The sequence below is a fragment of the Anser cygnoides genome, chromosome 5, assembly GCF_040182565.1.
Source record: "Anser cygnoides isolate HZ-2024a breed goose chromosome 5, Taihu_goose_T2T_genome, whole genome shotgun sequence".
Lineage (NCBI taxonomy): Eukaryota > Metazoa > Chordata > Aves > Anseriformes > Anatidae > Anser > Anser cygnoides.
Window position 1 is genome coordinate 32928692 of NC_089877.1, and position 20398 is coordinate 32949089.

The 20398-nt window shown below is 47.9% G+C and overlaps 1 protein-coding gene across 18 annotated transcripts in view; it reads right to left on the reverse strand.

Annotated features, from left to right (window-relative positions):
- The window catches only part of MGA (MAX dimerization protein MGA), a 66199-nt gene extending 46182 nt beyond the window's left edge, over window positions 1-20017 (reverse strand). For 3 of the 18 annotated variants that reach the window (XM_066997798.1, XM_066997801.1, XM_066997795.1), the window contains exons 1-5: window positions 19732-20007; window positions 8136-9277; window positions 1431-2361; window positions 1001-1088; window positions 759-854 (exon numbers count right to left, since the gene is read on the reverse strand). In XM_066997798.1, the coding sequence (XP_066853899.1) occupies window positions 759-854; window positions 1001-1088; window positions 1431-2361; window positions 8136-9199 (2179 nt within the window). In that variant the 5' untranslated portion in view covers window positions 9200-9277; window positions 19732-20007. Of the gene's footprint in view, window positions 1-758; window positions 855-1000; window positions 1089-1430; window positions 2362-8135; window positions 12162-12297; window positions 12453-18923; window positions 19066-19731 lie in introns of those variants that run through there. The other 15 variants (XM_066997796.1, XM_066997797.1, XM_066997800.1 and 12 more) reach the window with 13 other exon arrangements.
- Between the last annotated feature and the right edge of the window lie 381 nt (window positions 20018-20398).

The following is a 20398-nucleotide window of genomic DNA, read 5'->3' on the forward strand; positions in this document are numbered from 1 at the left end:
CCTATGCCAAAGCCACCAGTCTCAGAACTGGCATCACCAAAGACTTTCAACATCATCAGTAGAGAGAATAAGTTCTCCTGGGTTGATCCTTGACTTTCTTCTATCTGACCTCACGACAAAACAGTGTAAGAGAGACCGCAAACTGCAAGTACCTTGCTTGGCCCTTCTATGTGACTAGTGGACCTGGATCTACAGCGACTCAAAGAAGCAGACTCCGAAAGCGGAAAAGTTGTCTTAGTTAAGTGTTTCTGGATTTCTAGCTCCATCTGCTCTCTACAAGGACAAACTCCTTACAAAACAGGCATGGCCTGAAGTCTGAATGCTCAGCATCTTCTACAAGAGGCATATAATGACATGAAGCCTCTCACTGTATGAGATTCAAACATCTTTTGCTTCCTCCATCTCTTCTGGTTTCCAACATAAATGTGTGAAAACAAAAATATCTTTACTGGCTGGTTGAAACCAATTTTAAAGCCTCTAAGAAAAAATTGGGTCAGATACTTTAGATTTTCTGTTGCTGCTAAAAGCGGCAAGAGGGCAACTGACCGCAGTTTCAGACAGTTTTCCTCTCATATTCTCCTACTTGTACATACACCCACGTACATTGTTCAACAACCAGTGTTTGAAAAAAAATAACCAACATCAGATGCCAACTATATTAGACATACATAGTATTATATCCAGTAGGAAACTATCAACTCTGTATGACTGAGTGTAATACACAACCAGCTGCCACAACATACACGCTGCACACTTACCTTCCTGAAGACTAGGATGTATTACTTGCTTGTGCCTTAAGGTTTTCAGCTCTTCCATCAATTCCTTTTCCAATGCTTGTATTCTTGCTTGGCAATCTGCTCAAAAAGTACAATGAGACAATGTGTAAAAAGCATTTAACGTGAAAAAAAATGACTTAAATGTTTACATTTCCAGTGTGCCCTTGCTAATTCCCTTACTGTGAGGAACATCCACTTGCAAAAAAAAAAAAAAAAAAAAGTACCTGGATCATTTGTAGTCAACAAGGGAGCCTGAAGATTCTGTGACTCTTCTCCTCCAGCTCTATCAACAGTGTGAATGTCAAGAGCTTCCTACATATATAAAGAGCCTTGAATAAGATGCCTCAAAAACACTGACTTAGATGCAAACTAAGTCACATGAAATATCATTGTAACATTCCAAATACAACACCGTTAGACAAATAAGTATGCATTATTTTATACAGAACCCTAGATCCCAGTGTTTCTCCAGAAATCATTAAGTAAGACAATGATATAATTAACTTAGGGACAAGATAATAGATCTGGAAGGAGGCCATAACTCTCACAACTCGTTTTAAAAGAAAACATACCTTCTGCTTCTAAGTACAAAGAGATTGAAAATGATACATTTTTAAAGAGTTCTGAATTTTACTCAAATCAGTTTGGTCTTACCTTTGATGCAAAGGACACAAAGAGGACTCCATCGACATCTTCAAGGTCTGGCTTAACATCCGGAAGGATGCTCCCAGGCCCCAGAGAGCTGTTCTTGCTCGTTATTACAGGTTTCCCTACACCTTTAGGTGGCCGACCAGCTTTGGAGATTTTCAGTTTCCGTGGCCTTCCTCTTTTAGTTGTACCTGATGACATGGCGTTTTGATTGCTACCAGCGCCTTTCATGGACACAGGATTCTTCAGTATTCCAGGCTTTTTTCTTCCACAGATCTCTTTATCTGAAAAGTGACAGCTCACAGAGCCCCTGAGATTAAAATTAGGTGATTTAGATAGAACCCATTGGTCCTCTTTGACTGAAGAGTATTTCTGTGACAGTTTACTCCCAGGAGATATTTTTTTCATAGCTATCTCCTCAGTTACAGCGGCTGCATCTGTGCAGGAATCTTTGTGATTTTCAAAACAAACAGGCAAAGAATCCAGTATTGCACTCAAAGGGGATTTATCCTTCTTGCAAGAGGACAGCATGGTCTGCGGCAGCTCAGAGATCTTCACTGTGCTCTTTGTGACTGCACACGGTTCCAAATAGACTACAGGCATCTTCCCACTATCCAATTTTAACATTTTTGCTTTGGCAACACCTGAAGGACTGGTTAGCACGCGCTTCCTAGACCTGAATTCTCCATCATCCCCATCTGTTTCACTGCGCCTCCTCAGGCGTTTTTGTAGGATGGGATCATCATCATCAGTGTTGGAATACTCATCAGTTTCTTCATCTGTGTCTTCCTGTTTCACAGTTATTCCTTGTGTGCAAATACTTGTCTCGTAGTCGTACTCATCGACTGGCTCCTCTTTAATGACTACGTTGAAGTGTCCATTTGGATCCACTGGGGATGCCACTCGGGAACTGCTTTTGTAACTGCTAGTGATGGGACTGCGCAGGGGGGAAAGGGGAAAAAAGAAACACAGATCTGTAACAAATCTCCTCCTCCACCCAAATTCCAGCATTTCCCATAACCCTCTGTTATGTATCATGAAGAACTTCCAGGCATGAGTCTGCTAAATGAGCTGTCATTTACAAGCTTTCGTTTCAAGAAGTAAGCATTCAAACAAACAAAAAACAACATAAGGCATCACTGAAAACAATACAACTTCTTATCTGAAGGCAGCAGCATGATTTCCTTCCCCAGTAATATCAGGATTAACATTTGCATTTTTCCTATATAAGGCAATATGAACTCATGCCTAGTTATGATGTTTTAAATGCTTAGAAGTGGACTTAGTCTGCTGTATATCTAATTGCCACCTTAGGAAAGCCACTGTACTTGAAAAAAAGAAGCCAAGTGAGTGCTTAATGCATTTCGATTTACATGATTTAACTGAAATTTTAGTTAATTCATCCTGAAACCTCATGCAGAAAACTCCTAAATGAAACTATTTTTCGAAAACATCTGCAGAATGTTAACCAGGTATTGAACCGTGCTCCATCTTCCACACTTCATCTGAGTACTGACCTAACCAGAATTTGACACTGGACAATGCAGAGAGCCAGTCACACTCCCAGGCTTCTTTGAGTGACAGCCATATCAGTCAGAAAACTACAGTCAGCAGTTTTGTTAAGAGCATCAAAAGCTGGCTCCTCAGCATCACAAGGGAAAGCTAAGATATGAAATCAGAAATTCAAACCCAGTACGAACCTCAGAAAGTAACAGTCAGAACATTAAACATTACTAAAGATATCAGATGGCATTCCAACATTCTCTTTCTGTGTATTATACAGCATTATATATTAAAATTATGTTAAATTATTAAAACTGCACTGACATCGTGTAGTTACTCAAGTATTATTTATATATCAATATTTGTGTTAATGTTAACAATTTCAATAATTTAACAGTTTTAGTAATATATTATATACATTATATAAAGGGAATGCCTTTTTTTTTTTTAAAATAGAGTTTATATAGATTTATACATCTCCGTCCCTCCCTATGCAATGACTATGCTCAGTCGAATCCCAGGCTGGGATAGATGAGGGGGAAGAAGAGGAGGAAGAGGCTGCTTCCACCTCCACAGACTGAAGACATAAAGGAGAAAAGCCAGGACACACAGGAGTCATGACATGGAGCTGGGGGTCTCCAGCTCACAAAGACAGGCTGTGGTGTATGTAGAACAGGGAGCAGACAGTCAGGATGCAGACTGATGTGTTCACATATAAAATTCCTAGGAACAAGACAGAACCTATCTAGAAAACCTGCCACAATTCAGAAGGACACTGAGTAACCAGAATTAAGCTGGAAGCAAAAACCTGCCTTGCAAAGGAATGGTGGGCTGCTGGAGAGTTGCAAACCACTCCTGTTTTGTTTACCATCTTCTCTGGCCATCAAGTTCTCTATCAAGTGTTTCTAGCTTTCATTTCATTAAGAATGTCAAACGTAAGATTAAAAAGACTTTCCTCTTCAAGGACTTTACCATGAGAGAAATTGCAAGATGATACGCTTAGAGGTTCTGGACAGCTCCAAGTTCTGTCACGTTAAAGACAGAGGTTTGTTCAGCACAGCAAATCCATTATCAAAGCGAATGGAATTAAGGAATCTGATTAAGCTGCTACTCCATCTGAACATTCTCTAAAATAAAGAAACAAAAAAACTAACGAGCTTGCTGGCCAAGAATAAATTTCTCACCTGAGTTCTACTGTTTCCAATCGGAAGCCCTGTAAAGCCTGGACTTCTCCAGACATTTTTCTTTATCCTTTGCGAGATGCATTACTTTCTAGGCAAGATGCATACCTTTCTATGAGGGATCTGGACAGTACCCAAAACAAAGAAGCCCTGCTGTAAAGAAGAAATTTGTAGACACAAATGCTATTTTAGTCTGCATATTGCAAACTGTGAGCTAGATGAAGCCAAGAGTGAGGTATCAACCATGTGTGTATGTATGAGAAGATCAAACACCCAAATGCTGACCAGCACTTGTTTAGATTTCAAATTCAGATGCAATTGTCAAGTTTTCACACAACAACAAAAGTTTCTTCTTAGCAGCAATTTGTTTTGGCTCTTTATCTGTGATGTGCACTATTTCCAACACGAGCAGCCACAGAAATATCCTTATATACGCTCTTCCTATATGCTATGGGAAAATGAATCACACCAGTTTGTCCTCTCAAAATCCCCTGCTTAATCAGAGATCAGGTAGAAATGCTGAGATCATGTCTGAACTACCTTCTTCTTTGCCTGATGTGGGACAATGCTCATATTTAAACAAGTTTTTTATACCCCCAAGTAATATATTATTTGGTACCTCACAATAGAACAGTAAAAGCAGGGAAATCGTTTTCTTGCATTTTGCCAAATTCATCTGTTCAGCTGCTCTCTTACTGAAAGTACTGACGTAGATGGATTTTTCCAAGTGGATAATTTTAAAGTACACCATGGAACACATATCTGGATTATCTGGAATTAATCCAGCAATTGTAGCAATCTGTGATTGAGCTTTGATGGGTGATCACTACAGCACTCTTCCAAAAGGAAGTCAAGGAGGAAAGAAAATCGAACTGTCAGACTAAACACAAGACACCTAAATTAGAAAAACAAGCCTACAGGAGCATTATAAAAAAACAAACAACATTTCTGTATTTTTGAACCAAGAATTTCAAAAGATCTTGGACGGGAGAAGCGTGTACCAGCCTGCAAGATTTGCAAACTGGTGAATTTTGCCTGGTGTTCGCTCTACAACCCCAACATCCAAGAGGCTTCAGGCATAAACATTCATTTACAAGTGCCCACAGTTCAAATTAAACATTTTTTTTCCTTACAGTGCACCTGATGAAACTGAACACACTACCAAAACATAGAGGAAAATACATCAGCTAGCATAATGAGAAGAATCCTTTATTTGCAAAGTGCATTAACAACTCCAGATTATCCTCAGGTACACTCACCCTCCTACATAGCTCCATTTGCAGCAAGGCAAAGCCTTTGGTCAGCAAACCTGCGCGCCGGGGGAACTATCACCCCCCACAGCACCAGGAACCCCACTTCCTTGGGGAGCCTTGTCTGAGAGGCTGCAGCTCCCAGCTTCTAACTCTTCAACACATCTGAATCAGCCCAAATCACGACCCAGCATAAAGGCAAGATAGCACCCATCAACTTACGGTAAGAGCTTGCCTACTAAAAAAAAGCATAGCTATATTTGTTGTTTGATAAAGAAAATGCCACTTCTCAACCCCTTCCTTGAAAGGCTGCTGTATGTATGAACGGATCTCGGCTGCATTGCATGAGAACTGCGTGAACAGATCTGAAGGGACCAAGGAGAACTAGTGTCCTGAAAAACTCCAGCACAGAAAGAGTTCTGCCAATTCTGAGGTGAGATCATTTCTTCTGTTTCCAAGTACAGAATCTGGCTTTTTCACACAGATTACAAAGCTTAAAACAAAAGGCTGGACAAAGCTTGAGGACTGTTTCAGGACTGTGATAACTTTTATTCATCAAATGATAAATACTTCCTGGCCCAGGTCAGAGAAAAACCCTTCACAGACTCCCTCTGTGCAGCTTTTAGCAAACTTTAGAGGTAAATTGGAGTAGATAGGTAAATTTAGAGGTAAACAGGAGTTGGACTCGATGATCCTTATGGGTCCCTTCCAACTCGGGATATTCTATGATTCTACGGTTCTAAATTTGTCTTAGGTGAGAAACTAGAGAACACTACTAATACACTCTGAACCAGAAGAAAAAGAGCCTACCAACTTGTATCACCTGTTCTTCAAAAGGTCCTCGAGTCCTTAAAATTATTTTATAAAATAAGTAAGAGTGCTTTGTTCTAAAACAGCCAGAAAAATTACAGGGTCAGATACTACCTGCGCTTTCAGCACCACGGTCTTTATGCTTAGGGAAAGAAGGGAACTTGGGGGAACCACTACCCAAGATGTCTAGTTTAAATCTCTCTCCAAATTATTTGTCTCAATGACTCTTTTGCAAACAAAATGAACAGTATAACCATGACCAAATATAACCATGACCAAAACTTTAAACTTTTTCAGTTGTAGCCAACTCCAAGGAGAAAAATCGATTTTAAGATAAAATAATTTTACAAACTTTTCAGTCATTAGTTTCAGAGATCTGCTGGTTTACTTACAACATGTGAAGTTACCTAAACACTGTTCCATGCTGTATTTTTTAGAACTAAAGATAGCCCATCCTGTCTGAAATCAGTTTACTTTCAGTCTTCAAGATGTGTTTCTCTAAAATTTCCACTTTTTGAGAATCTAAGCATTCTTCTCTAATACAATGGCATTGGAAGGTCCTACAGAAGAAAGGTTAGGACACCAGACCCCAAAGCAATTCCCGTGGTTTTAAGAATAATTACAACGAGAAAGGCTCAAGGAATGGATAACTTCTTTGTGATTCACAGTTTTGCAGTTACTCAAAAGTCAAGAACAAGCTTTCTGCAAGGAAAAAACAATCAAGCAAACCTCTGTTCTCTCTAAAACACACTAAATGTAGTACAGCCTTTGAAACAAACTATAATTATGTCATAAGTACCACATTTTTCTTCCAAGAAGTGACCTCTAATTACACCATCACCCTAATAGCCTAATTACATTGATAAAGTAGTTACCTGCAGTTAAATAATTTCTTGGCATACTGATCTACAGAAGGTTGCTTTTGTTACTCAGTCTTTGGCAGATTAAGCCAGAGACGGACCTGAAGAAAAAGTGGCAAGAGAGAAACATGTTTTTTTCTTTAAACTGTTTCTTCAGGTTTGAAGTACTTCTCACATCTCTTGACAAAAATTAATTACTCAATAAATCTGCTGTTCCATTACTTACGTTTTGAGAAGTAAAATAAAGTGTAGTAAAATTATAGGCTTGGCCAGATTTGCTTGCCCAACCCAAACGCTTGCTGGTTAGCAGAAACCCAAAGGTTCAACGCTACGGAGAGGCTCTCAATGTACACTAGACTGCTTCACCACTATTTTTGAGAAGTTACAATGGCTCAAAAAGTCAAACCTGGATGAGCATGTAGCACAGAATTATCAAACAGCAATTTAGGGTCCAAGCAGTGTAACAGTTATTCTGAAGTACTTTCCTAGGCACAGATTCTCTCACGTCCCAGCACACATGAAGTAACTGACTACCCAAAGACAGGCTAACCTCATTCTTCCTCAGGGCTAGAAGAATTCACACGAGCAGTTATTGACAAAACAGTGGCATGCTGCCAGTTACAACTGCCTTGCGGAAATCCCTACACACACCCAACCTAAATACCCTTACACCCCACACACCGTCACCCATCCTCCAATGAAAAGAACTGAAGAAATAGCTTGGTGGTAAACAACTCTAAAAAGACAGGCAACGTTTTGATGACTGGAATGCACTCTGTTTAAAACTCTAAAAAGTAGTATTTACTCTTCTAAAATCCTATGAGGGTTAAGTGAAATCCTTCAATGTTTCTTTACAAAAGGAGTTAAAGCAACACAGGAAAAAATGCCAAACTCTTGTACTCCTCATTACTCTGCATTAGAAAATCCAGACTGATAGATGACCGTTCAAGGCAAAGAGAAGCTTTTACTAACGTTAAGTGTTCCATCATTTCAGGTTAAGCAAACTTTAGCTGCAAAGATCTGTCTAATGGCCATCCCGTTACTTGACGTTTTACCACGTTCCCCTGCTCAACCAGTATTTGTTCTAAAAGCAGAATGTCAACTCACCTTTCAGAGGCTTCCTGTTTTAGCTTTGGCATATCACCCGAAGCCAGGTCAGTGTCCAGGAAACCCATTAAGTCCCTTTTTGCATTAAAGGATTCTTTTTCCATATCAATGTCCGATGGGTTCTGACCAATGAATGAAGAATCTAAACTCCTCTGATGCAAACCTAACGCATCAACTTCAGCAGGGCGACCACGAAGGCTGGCAGAGCTAAAAACATTACCTCCTTCCAGTTCTAAGTTACTGTTTTGTTTCACATCACGCTGAGGCCGACTACTCAACCCATCATCTCTGAATCCTTTAGCAAAAGGATTGTAATCTATTTTCAGCTGGGTAATCTGTATGTTCTGGTAGGCCGTAACTGCAAAGAACTCTGTCTGTGGGAAGGTAAACGTGTGGACATCGGGGCCGTTGAGCTGAATGACTCCTGTGGCTTTGTCTGCAGGCACCAAGTGAAGTCGTGGCAGATAGCGGTGCATCGAATGCAGGATTATGTGACCCTCCTGGTCCAGGGTGTTGTTGGTGAGTTTGAGTTTGTAGAAGGACACCGGCTGGTGCATCCAGTATCGGCCAGTGGAAGGCGACTGCGGGTGAATGAACACTCGCCCGAGGACGTGGGGTTCTGCCTTCCCGCTGGGCTCCCACCAGCGGCCGTTCCATTTGTACCGGTAATTGTCCACGGGGGAGATGTCCATGACCAGGATGTACTTCTGGCCGGCGTCCAGACCTGTAATCCAGTACCGGCAGTATGGGAACATGCGTCTCCCCTGCTTCGTCAGAATCATCTCCGTGTTGCGATGGTAGAACTCGTTCCACATGCTGTTGTTATCCAGGGTGACAGTGATGCCCCCCGAGACGCAGTCAGCTGGGAGGCAGGTCTTCACTTTGGATTTGACTGGAGCTGACACGCTGCTGGCAAGGGCGCAGGCATCGCGGTTCGCCACTAGGATTCCTTGGTCAGCTTTACCGTTCCCCTGCTGTTGTTTCAGGATGACGAAGAAAGCAGGTGCTGTACCAAACACTGCCCCGCCATCCCGGTTACCCAGCACAATCTGCTGTTTCTCCATGATGAGCACTGTTATAAGCTCTCAAATCAAAGGTAAATTCTACGCAGTTCTGATAATCGTCTACATGTGGTCGCCTTTCTGTAAAGAAAAAAAAAGGAAAGCCAGTTAAAGTTATTGAAATACAATCTCGTAAAAAGGTGTTAAAGTCTCATGAGAGATCCTTTTTATAACAGTTCTCCATACAGAAAACTTAAAAGATAATCACTACTATAAAATCAAGCACAATTAGGACGTATCAAGTCAAGTCTGCTTGTGCATATGTTCTTCAGGCCTCAGAGTACAACATCCTTAAAGTGCATTTTCATTTAACGCTTTGCCATGACAGGGCTCTTTGCTTTGGTCAGTATATCAAAGCATTCTTTGTTCTGATACTGGATCAACTTTTTAGGTTTGCTTAAGAAACAGCATTTAGCAAACGTGCAGAAGTTTTCAGGAGAGCAAACAGCACGTTTCTGACACAAAGGCAGAAGTCATTTGCTCTTGCCAGAAATAAAGAGGTTCCAGTGGTCCTCTGGGAACGGGAGAAAAAAAAATTGTTTTCCTCAAACTTCTTTATTGAGAAAGACTAAGTCTGTGCGGCTGGGATTTCTTTGGGATCCCTTCCCTCCCCATGAACTTGAGATCTTCTAAAAGCTTGTTCAAGACAGAGACAAAGAATGGAAGGGCCAAAATAGTTCCAATGAGTATGCTTGGGGAAAAAATAGGCCAACTAACCTTCCAAAAGGCCATGCAGCTAAGATAAAATGGAAGAATGAAAAGCACGGGGCAAACTTAGCTACCTCTGTTTTCTAAATTATGAAAATACTTTAAGTAAAGTAAGAAAACATTGGTACTGATATGATTAGGATAATCATTGCTTAGGAAACTAAACAGTTTCCTCTACCTGCATATACGTAATTCCAGTGTTTTGCGTCTAACCCACAGGTGAGTGTTTTATCAATATGCTAAGACAGTAAAAATATATATACTATTTAAGCAGCTTGGAACATTTAAAGTAGCCTTCCAGTGCCTCACCAGACTGCCATTCCCCCACGCAGATATTTGTATTTTAAACACGATTACACACGGAATACCACACCAAAAAGAACGGCCCATTTTTGTATCAAATGCATAGCTGGGGGGAACCAGGAACCTGAAACAAGAGTGAATCACCATCACCAGGAGTTAGCTGGTTGAAGGCAGAGTTCTGCTCAGATAATTAACTCAGGCTCACAAGTTTTAAGTGAATTAGGTCTTCAGTAAGACACGTGTGTTTTGTTAGGACTGCAGTACTGTAGGAGGAAGCAGGCTGTCCAAGCCAGCAGCCACATGTACACAGGGAATGACCTCAGAGCTCAGGAGATGGGCGATTTATATCCCGTGATGAATGGTCTCGACACCTAAGAAATACAAGAGACCTGCTTCTACTCTTTCAGCTCAATGTTTTAGAATTTCATGTAAAAGTTAAATTAGGAGAGGAAAAAAAGCCTTCTCCACAGGCTTTGACCTGTGAAGTTGTAAGACATGGTTTTCAGTTTTACTTTGAGGAGGAAACATTTATACACACACACAACACTACTGAAAGGAACACAAAATTAATCAGTTGTGCAAAACCAGCTTCGTATTTTCTGTTTTACGAACATTGCCTTGCTTTTTCAACAGAGCATTTCTTCAGTCCCCCAGAAGGCTTCCCTAAAAAAGCTCTAAACCATAAAAACACAATAGAGAAATAAATGTCTATTAATATCATAGGTCTGGGGAGCGGGGAGAAAGCACTCACATTCTAAGTTGTACGTGATTTCCCACTGACCTGCCAACTCTCACCACACACACAGCACGTTCGTATGTATACTGAACGCAGGATCACAAAGTGAGTTCACATTAATGCTGTGCACCGTAAAGTGAAATTGTAGTAGCTTATTGAGGAAATACACTGAGTGATTTTAAATGTGGTTTGAGATGTACAGAAAGCCTTTAACTTTAACCTCACTTCAGGAAGAGCTTATACATGCCAGAAATAAATTCAAAAGGTCTCAACAGCCATGCACTCAGCCAGAATTCAACATGTACAAAGAGCTACTGAGACTGTTTTTGCTTTCCAATATTTAAAGTTCCTACATGGCACTAAAAGTTATTTCTACCATAAGTGGCGCTCACAGTATCTAGCACTTCTGAGATGCTTGTGGTTACAATGCGATTATAAGCAATTACAGTAGCCAGGAGCTATGCTCCTTCAGCACTACCATCATCTATTACAAGAACAATTTCACACGTTTTATTACACTTGGTCAGACACAGCAGCCACTTTTATTATAACGCGGCTTCAGTATTTCTTGTGTTGGGGTGCGCAGTTTCTGCTCCGGGTCAGCGCGTGCACTTGTGAAGCCTCAAGCTCTGATCAGCGTCAGCTACCCTTCAGCCATCCCCAGACCTCAAGTTGGAGAAGAGGCAGCTCCCTAGGGAGCCAACTGGGCAAAAGCAGCGCCAGTCGCCCGGCGCCGTGCAGGAGCACAGCCGGACCCCGTCAGGCAGGGACCCAGGCTGCTACGTGCGAACACGGAGCTCCGGGGCAAGGAGCTCCGGGGGCTTCCGCGCCGCAGAGCGGAGCCCGGCCGGCCCGGCGCGCAGTGCCGGCGCCGCCGCGTTGCCGACGGGAGGCGGGCGCGGGCTCCAATGGCAGCGGGCGCTGCAGGCGCGGCGCTGCCGTTCAACCGCGCGGCAGCGGCGCCGCCCGCCCGAGCGAGCAGCCGAGGCGGCGGGAGCCGAGCGCCCCCCCCCCGCGGCCGGAAGCCTCGGCCGGGGGCGGGCGGCGGGGCGGGGGCACGTGCGGGGCCCGCGGGGCCGCCCCTCGGCGGGGCAGCGCCCGGCGACAAGGGCGCGGCGGCGGTCGCTCGGGGCGGCCCCGGGGCGGTCCCGAGCCGGTGCGGCGGCGGCGCCTCGCGCGGCGGCGGCGCGGCGGGCGGCCGCGGCGGGCCCGGCCGGGCGGCGCCTCGTGGCGGCGCCTGGTGTTAATTTTCGCAGCTGGGGCGGGAGGCGCGCGGAGGCGGCGCGGCCGGCGCGGGGAGGGAGGGGGGGGAGGGAAGGGAGGAGGGGGGCGCGCGCCCGCTGCCCGTAGTTACCGTGCGGCGCGGCGGGGCGGGGGGAGCGCCGCGCTCCCCTTCTCCTCACGCGGACCGTGTGTCCGCCAGCTGGGGACAACGTGCGTGCGCACCGCTCTGACGTCACCGCGCCGCCACGCGCGCACGCGCGCCGCCCGCCGGCGGGCCCCCCCCCCCCCCCCCCCCCCGCCTCCCTCCCCTGCCTCCCGCCTGCCCGTCACGTGCCCGCGCCGACAGCGCCGGGCTCGGCTCGCGGGCCCGCGCCGCCCCGCGCCGCGCGCGCGGAACCTTCTGGAAGCGGCGCGGGAGCGGCGCCGCCCCGCCTGCGGCCGCCGCCTTCGAAGCCCCGCGGGGCTCCCGGCCGCCGCCCCGGCCCCGGCCCCGCCCCCGCCCCGCGCGAGGCCCCCGCCCGCCCCGCTGCCCCCGGCCCCGCCTCAGCCCGCGGGGCCGCCCCCGGCGCTGCCACACGACGGCCGGACGGCGGCGCAGGCGGGCCTCCGCCGGGCCCCTCCCTCGACAGCCCCCGGGGCCGGGAGCGGCCGGAGCCCCCCCGCCTGCCTCCGCTCGGCTCCCCGCGGAGCGGCCCCGGCCGATCCCGCACCGCCCCCGGCCGCAGCAGCCGCAGCAGGGCCAGCGGCCCCGCGGGTCCCATAGCAACCGAGCGCCGTGCTGCGGAGAGCGGCCGCCGGCACGTCACCACAGAAATCACATTGCTCAGGCGCTTGGAAAACGTGCATCAAATCGCAACGTCGGCACGTCTGAGAGGGAAAGGCAGGCAGCGCTTTTTTAACTAGAATGATCTCAAGCTAGGAATAAAATGAGGACTCCGTCCAGAGAAACCAGCTAAATACACGATCCTGCCGGTATGAAACAACGTACAGCTGTGCCTTTGGTACCCCCAGCAGCTCATGAAGGAGAGGCAGAAGGCGGCATTCAGCCCCTGTACTGGGGGCAGAAGGGTGGAGACAGGGACAGGTCACACCCAAACGCTGCTAACCACAGGTTTGGGAGCGAGGAGAGAAGAAAGGTTCAGAGGAACGAGCAGGAAGGCACGGAACCTCACAAGGAGACAGTATTCTTTTGGCTAAGGTCATGTTCAGCCATGCTCTGAAGCAGCTTCACACAATGGTTCTCATTGAGAAGTTCCTGAAGTACCTCAGCACAAGAAAAAGCCAGGGCTAACAGTCAAGTGCTTTTGTACTTGATGCAGCCAATGGGAAGCCAGGGGAAGGAAGGAATCAAGAAAGCATTTTAGTTCAGTTGTACATTAAAAGCATTTACTGTAATTCAACTTGTGAGCACTTCATTTGACTGACTGGGTTAGGAATCCCCTAAGTATAATATCTGAATCCCAGTTGTTATCCACAATCCTCTCTGATGCTTTCTCCTTCCTTTGTACGTTCTCCCTTCTATCCCATTTTTCCTAAAAACACCATTTTCAAATCTCACGTCATACTTCTGGACATTTCTCTCCTTCTGTCCTCCCTCTTCTGCCCCAGTCTCCCCTGTCTTCATGCACCCTTCCTGGACAAACACCAGGAGACTCCACACAGACATAAAGGAGCAACAGCAGAGGCTTCCCGTGCACCGATCTTCTCAGTAGTAACCGCCTCACAGGCGGGATGCACAGAGGCACACTGTTAAAGGCAGGGCTCAGTGGTTTTACCAGCAAGTTATCTGCACCTGGTTTATAACTTCATCACTGTAAGCCTCCCTGTTAAGCATGCCAAAAAAATGTTTGCTGGTTACAAAACTTGGAGCGCTTCCAGCATTCCCTACACTACAACGCTACAGAGGAAGTTGTGATTGCGCACTTTCCACCACGAGAGAAAGTGGAAGGCACAAACTGCATCTTCTGGGCAAGACTCAAGCACACCCAGGTGTAGGGGAGCTGCAGGAACGGCTGCCGTTGTACTGCTGTACAGACCTTATTCCAAAATAGAAGTTATGTCTGTTCAGGGATCCTGATAAAAACGTGAATTCCTTTTGTTAGGTATAGTGGTCATCATGTTTTAGGGCCACAGGATACACTGACACACAACTGTATGTTAAGCAACACATTTCTGAACGGTGATAGTAGGAAGTCTGTCCCCCCGCCCGCCTTTACTAAGAGGCCATTTACACCAAGCAGTCACTCAGAGCAGCTGCACTACACCGAGACGCAGATAGGGCCACAGACGCACGGCACGTGTTCCTGTGATAAGAGAAGCAACACCAGGGACTGTTGACGCTGCCAGGGGTTTTGCTACCAGTTTACCCAACTCATGTAGTAAGCCTTGCCGGAACAGAAGTAGAGCCTTGTGTTTATCAAAGAGCAGATTCACCAGTACAGGTCAGAGAAGTTCCATGACCTCCCTCCAGCTCAAGTAACCCCGTTCTGAGCAGCTTACAGCTGACGAGAAACCAGAGCACTGCAATAAAGACCTGTCCATTTTGATCAGTCAGAACAGCAGTTCTAAGCCCTGTTTGTGCTAGGCACCAACTGGTAGCAGAGAAAGGAACTGGCCTGCACCAACTGCATACTGCCCTCCACGATCAGTGGAGTCACCTGGTAGTAACTAATAACGTAATGGTCATATCAGAAACTCTGAAGTTCACTACCCAGCAGTGCTTTGCAGAACCTCGAAAGCATAAACTACAATCTTTACAGACTGTATTTCCCAACACTATTTCCTAAAACATGGTATTTTGAACGTGTGTCATGCAAACCACATTCCTTCTTTCAGTAATGCCTGCAAGCACAGAGCACCAATTCCCAGCCTATCCACCAGAAATAACAGCCACCGTAACTTTCACCAACCAGCAGTCCACAGACTGGCTAGTTGGAGCTGGACTGAAAACCTGTGCTTTTCAGCCACTCTTATTTCTAACCCCTCTCAAAAATGAATAAATAAATAAATCCATAGCAGACCACCAGCTGGAGGGTCACAAGGCCCAGGCTTTGCTAGGTGGGTATGAGGAGAGCAAGGCATCTTGCAGACAGTTAGGCAGAACTTAACGGTTGCAAACCTGCGGAAAACATAAAAGAGGTGCTGATGGTTTTTTGTTAGCAGTCATCTCTTCAGTCTGAACACGGAGAGCCCTACTGCAAAAGTAGAGATACGACATCAGACTTGTGTCAGATGGCGTACTTTCAGATATGGTATATGAAAGGCACTACCACTGGAGTATAACGGAGGCTTTCAGCTCTCACATTCACTAGCTAAAAGTGACAGCAGCTGAAACTACACTCACTAGCTGGAACGGACAGCTACCAAAACAACCGTGGCAATACAATACTCCCAGCAGAAGTGAGTCAGCAGAGTCTTAGTCTAAAAGTCTGCCAGTAACAAAGACCAGACAGCCCTGAAAATCATACCAAGTCCCAAGTCGTGGCCACAAAAAACATTTATAAAGACCTGGAAGTCTAGCGATGTTATAAATAGTAAGAAGCGTTGCGCAATGTGTACACTAGAAGGGTTAAAATACAAAAACACACTTTCTTTAGCCAATGCTTTGCCACGTGGGCGAATGATTAACACAGTAGCACGCAGCAAGAAAGTCTGTTAATTCTCAAACTCCATGCTGGATTACACTGCTCCTCTCAAGGTATACAGTCCCATTTGTGTACCATTACTTGTCCCAGTGCTCTCCAACTGCTTCTCCAGAAGAGTTTTGGCCTGCCAGAGCTGAGTGTTTGCTGTACACAGATGTCACACCATATGTAATGGCTCTGGACCCCTGTGCTTAGGCAACAAAATCCCACCCCAGATCTACTTAAAAAAAGAAATGGTTTACACCACTTAGCTGTGACAGAGAAGTAGCTTAAGTTCTTCCTTTAGCTACAGTGAGGAAGTATAATTTGATGTCAAGAAGATTACAGGTGTAAGTGGTAGAACCTAGCTGTGGCCTAAGATAAAAAAAAAAAGACATTTTAAGAAACGGACTGTTGCAGGGGAAAACAAAAAATAGTAAGTAAACTGCTTTTCCAGATTGTGGTTTCCTTGTTGATGCAAATATACCAAAACGCATGCCGTACCTGCACAGGGAACTCACTTATCCCCAGCGTGCAGGAATGACACAGCTTGTGAGACGTCACATTTCAGCTCAGAGCATGACTTTATAGTAAAACCCGACTCACTTCTCACCACCCGGAGCTCTGACTATTCCCAGCTGACTAGCTGGTAGCTCAGGAAGTGCTTCATAGACCGACAGCTGCACCCCTGCAAAAGCTGCTGTTTCTATTCTGCGGGCAAACACTTGGGGGAGGGAGGAAATACCTGCACCAGCCTCTCCTACAGAAAAAACTCTGCCAAGCGTGTCACAACTTTCAGTCCCCCTTAAAGTTAGTGTTTTGTTTGACACCATTAATCCCACAACGCAGTGCGCAATATCCAGTCTCTAAGGAGCTACCTGAGCTTTGGGGATACACAGAGATCCTCCCAAACACCGAAGGCTACAAAATGAAACACACAACCCATTTATACAAGTTATGAACCACCGGGGAGAAGAAAGGGAGAAATGTCAGTGTTCACTGCAAATAACCACAGTGTTCTACCTGTGTAGGTATTTACAATGTGTTATTATTTCAATATTTGAAATAAAGCATTTTAATTACTCCCCCTATTTTTCATAAAGTCATTAATACGCTGTGGTTTTTTCAATATGCTATTCTTCCAACTACGGGAAGTTACAAGATAAAAGAAGAAACCAATTTTTTCTGCTCTCTCCCATGTAATACTGGCCATAATCAACAAGAGCGACACCATTGTGATGAATTTCAGTCCCTTCACAGCCATCACAAAGAACTTTTATCGCATGCACAGATCTCCAGTTGAGGATCCTCTCCACATAATAGAAAAAAATAAGAGCCAAAAATATGAACATTCAGCAGAGCAAGTCAGGAAATTAAGGAAGACTTTATCTGAGCTCAGGACTATGCTACTCATTCAGCTCATGCTTTGTAGAGATGCTCATTGCTACGGAGTCGCCAGTGGCTCTAGTACATCAAATTGTAACCATCAGGGAAACCCTATTCCCCTGTTCAGTTACGACAAAGGAGAGTACTGCAATTAAAGCACCGGACTGTTGGCGATGGGTTCCAAGTTTCATATCCATCTTCATTTCTGACTTACCCTGCGGTCAGGCCAACCACACAACATTAATATTAGCAAAAAGCACTGCACTGCAAGAGTCAGCAAAACAGCACAACTGCATCATCCCAAGTATCTGCGTAACTGTACTTAGGTCACAACCTAAACTGGTCACGACCTTGTTTTCCAAAGTGGCTTTTCCTGAAGATAGAGACTGTAGCAATGAATGCAAACATTTTCATTGTAGATACACTTTATCTGGCTTCCGCACTCCATCTTCCATCTTCTGTAATGTTCATATCCCTTACTGCCTTCCTACTTGGGCCTTGATTCGGTTTTTGTTAAACAGGCTCTTCTGGCTACTTTCTTCTCATGACAAGCCTTCACCATTCTTCTCACCCAAATTGTTCTCACTCCATTCTTCCTTATCCAGATCAGAAAGAGACACATCAAGGATTTATCATAGGCACTAGAAGAGCCAGAATCCATCAGAGAAGGAAAGAATATTCCATCTCACTGTGGAAAGAGAATCTCTGCCATCATAATTCACTGCTGGATTCTAAAGTCACACAGTATTTAAAAAGGAAGCAACCAAACAAAAACCCCACCACATCCTTAATTATTGAAGAACAACACTTCAAGAAGAAAGTCTCGCTGGTATTGCAGCTAATGGGACTGTTGCCTACTTGCATATCATGTCTCCATTTCTTTTAATAGATCCTCTGCTGCCTATGCAACAGCAAATGGACAAACGGCTGTTCTCAGGTGAAAGCTCTTCCTCACTCCTCTAAGGCACAGATCTATTTCCACCATGTCTGTAAGCATCTTGGACTTCCAGTTCCTCAGGAAATTAAGCTTTAAACAGTCAACATACAGTCACATGCTTTAGTGTAATCTAGTGTAAAGAACTGGTATTAGTGAAAAAAAATATTTCATTTTTTTTCCTGGTAGACAACCAAACAAGTTTATTAACAAGTGGGACTAACATTGGCTTCATCCAGTTGCATGTTAACCTCCCAGCAGCACGTGCACCAACACTGAGCAAGCAGTAGGTGAGTTTAGTAGCTGGTGCTGCCTGACAGAATACGTAAGTGAATTAATTCTGCCATCTCTGCCAGGACTAAGAACTAAGCTATTTTCCCACAAACACATACACAGGCACAAAAATGCTTGCCCACAGCAAGACTTTCAAGAAGAATCAATTCCCCATTCTGGTTCTCAATAGACTCACAAACAAAACAACCTGTGCCTGAGGGCACCAAAAGGGTGCTGCGGCAGCGTGCTGAGCGGCTGCGTTGGGCAGAGCGCCCTGAATCGCTATTTCCCCTTGCAGCCCGCCCTCTTCTTCACGAGACCTTCAGTTTTCAGAGTCTGCACTGTCTTCAAATCTTCAAGGAGATTTGCCAAGGGAGGCTGAAGACGACCTGTGAGCTCAGAAGCCACGCACCAACAGCGTCGCAGCGTGAACGCACGAGCTCTGACATCTCAAGGAACGAGGCGAAAAGCCCAAACCACGCTACTGGAAGCCACTCAGCCTGCCGGGCTGAAGGAACAGCCGCAAGCCCTCACGCCTACCGGTTACAAACGGCGCTCCCCGGCTCCCTTTGAATCCGGGGACGCCCCGCGGCGCCACCCCGGGGCTGCCGGCGCACTCGCCCCGCACGAAGCCGCGGCGGGGCCGGGCAGCGCGCGGCGGGGGCCGCCTGCAGAGGGAGCGGCGGGGCGGGGCGGGGCCGGAGGGGGCGCTGCCCAACGGCCGCCTCACGCGACGTGCCCGGGCGCACGCGCGGCGCCGCGGGCCAACGGCCGCCCGCGAGCCGTTACGCCCCGCCTCACCCCCCCCCCCCCCCCCCCCCCCGCACGTCCCCTCCGCGGGGCCCGCTCGGCAGGGGGCGGGCGCGGCCCGCGGGGCCGGGGCGAGGCCGTGTGACGGGAGGCGCCGGGCACGCCCCCGACGGGGCGGGGGGGCCAGGCCCCAGGAGCCCGCCGGCCCCGGGAGGCGGCAGCTGCGCGGGGCCGGGCCGCACCGGACCCTTCCCGGGCGGAGGGTGGAAGAAGGCAACGGGCAGCCCCGCCGCCCCGTCCGCCCCTCACAGCCGGCACCCCCACCGCCGGGACACCCCCACCCCCGGGCACCCCCACTCGCGGTGCGGCGGCGCCGGCCGCGACCCCGGAGGAGAGCGGCGGGTTAGGAGCGATCGCCGCCCGCCCGCCGCCGCTCCCCGGCCCGCTCGCCTCAAACGCGGCCCTGCCAGCGCGCACGTGTGATTGGGCGGCCGCGCTCACGTGACGCGCACGCCTCACGCCGCCTCCTCGAGCACCGCTCCGGCCCCGGGGGCGCGGGGGGGGCGCGGCGGGCAGCGGCCGGCCGGCCGCCTCCTACCTGCCTCCCGCCGCCGGCTCCGGGGGCGCCGCGCACCGCCCCGGCCCACGCGGCCCGCTCGCGGCTCCTGCGGCCTTCGCGTGCCACGCGCACCCTCCTGCCGTCCTCATTGGCTGCGCCGGCCCATCACGTGGGCCGCTCCCGTTTTTGCCTCCCCCCCCCACCCCCCCTTCCCGCCTCCCCTCGGCCGGGGCCGCCCCCGCGGGAACAGGGCGCCGGCTGCGGCGCCGCGCGGCCGTTACCGGGGCCGGGAGGGGGGGAGGACAACCGGGAGGGGGGAGCAGCGCAGCGCGGCGGCCGCGGCAAAGCTGCCTCGCGACGCCCGCCGGCAGCGCGCCGCTGATTGGCCGGTGCCGCCCGCCGACGCGCTTCCGCCCTGCTGCCGCCGCCGCCGCCCTTGCCGCCCCTCCCCCGCCGTGGCGCGAGGGAAGCGCGCGCGGCCGGGCCGCCGCGGGCAGGGGGCACAAAATGGCGGCCGGAGCCGCCCTCGGGGGGCACCTGCCGCGCCCCCTCACGCCCCGCTCGCCCGTGCCACAAAGGCGGCGGCCCGCGCCTTGGGGAACCGAGGGGCTTGTGGAAGCCAAGGGCGTGTGCGCCCCAAAAAGCGGGCAGAAACGGGCGCTGCCTTCCCTAGTTATAAATAAAATTAGTTCGGAGTAACGCAGGT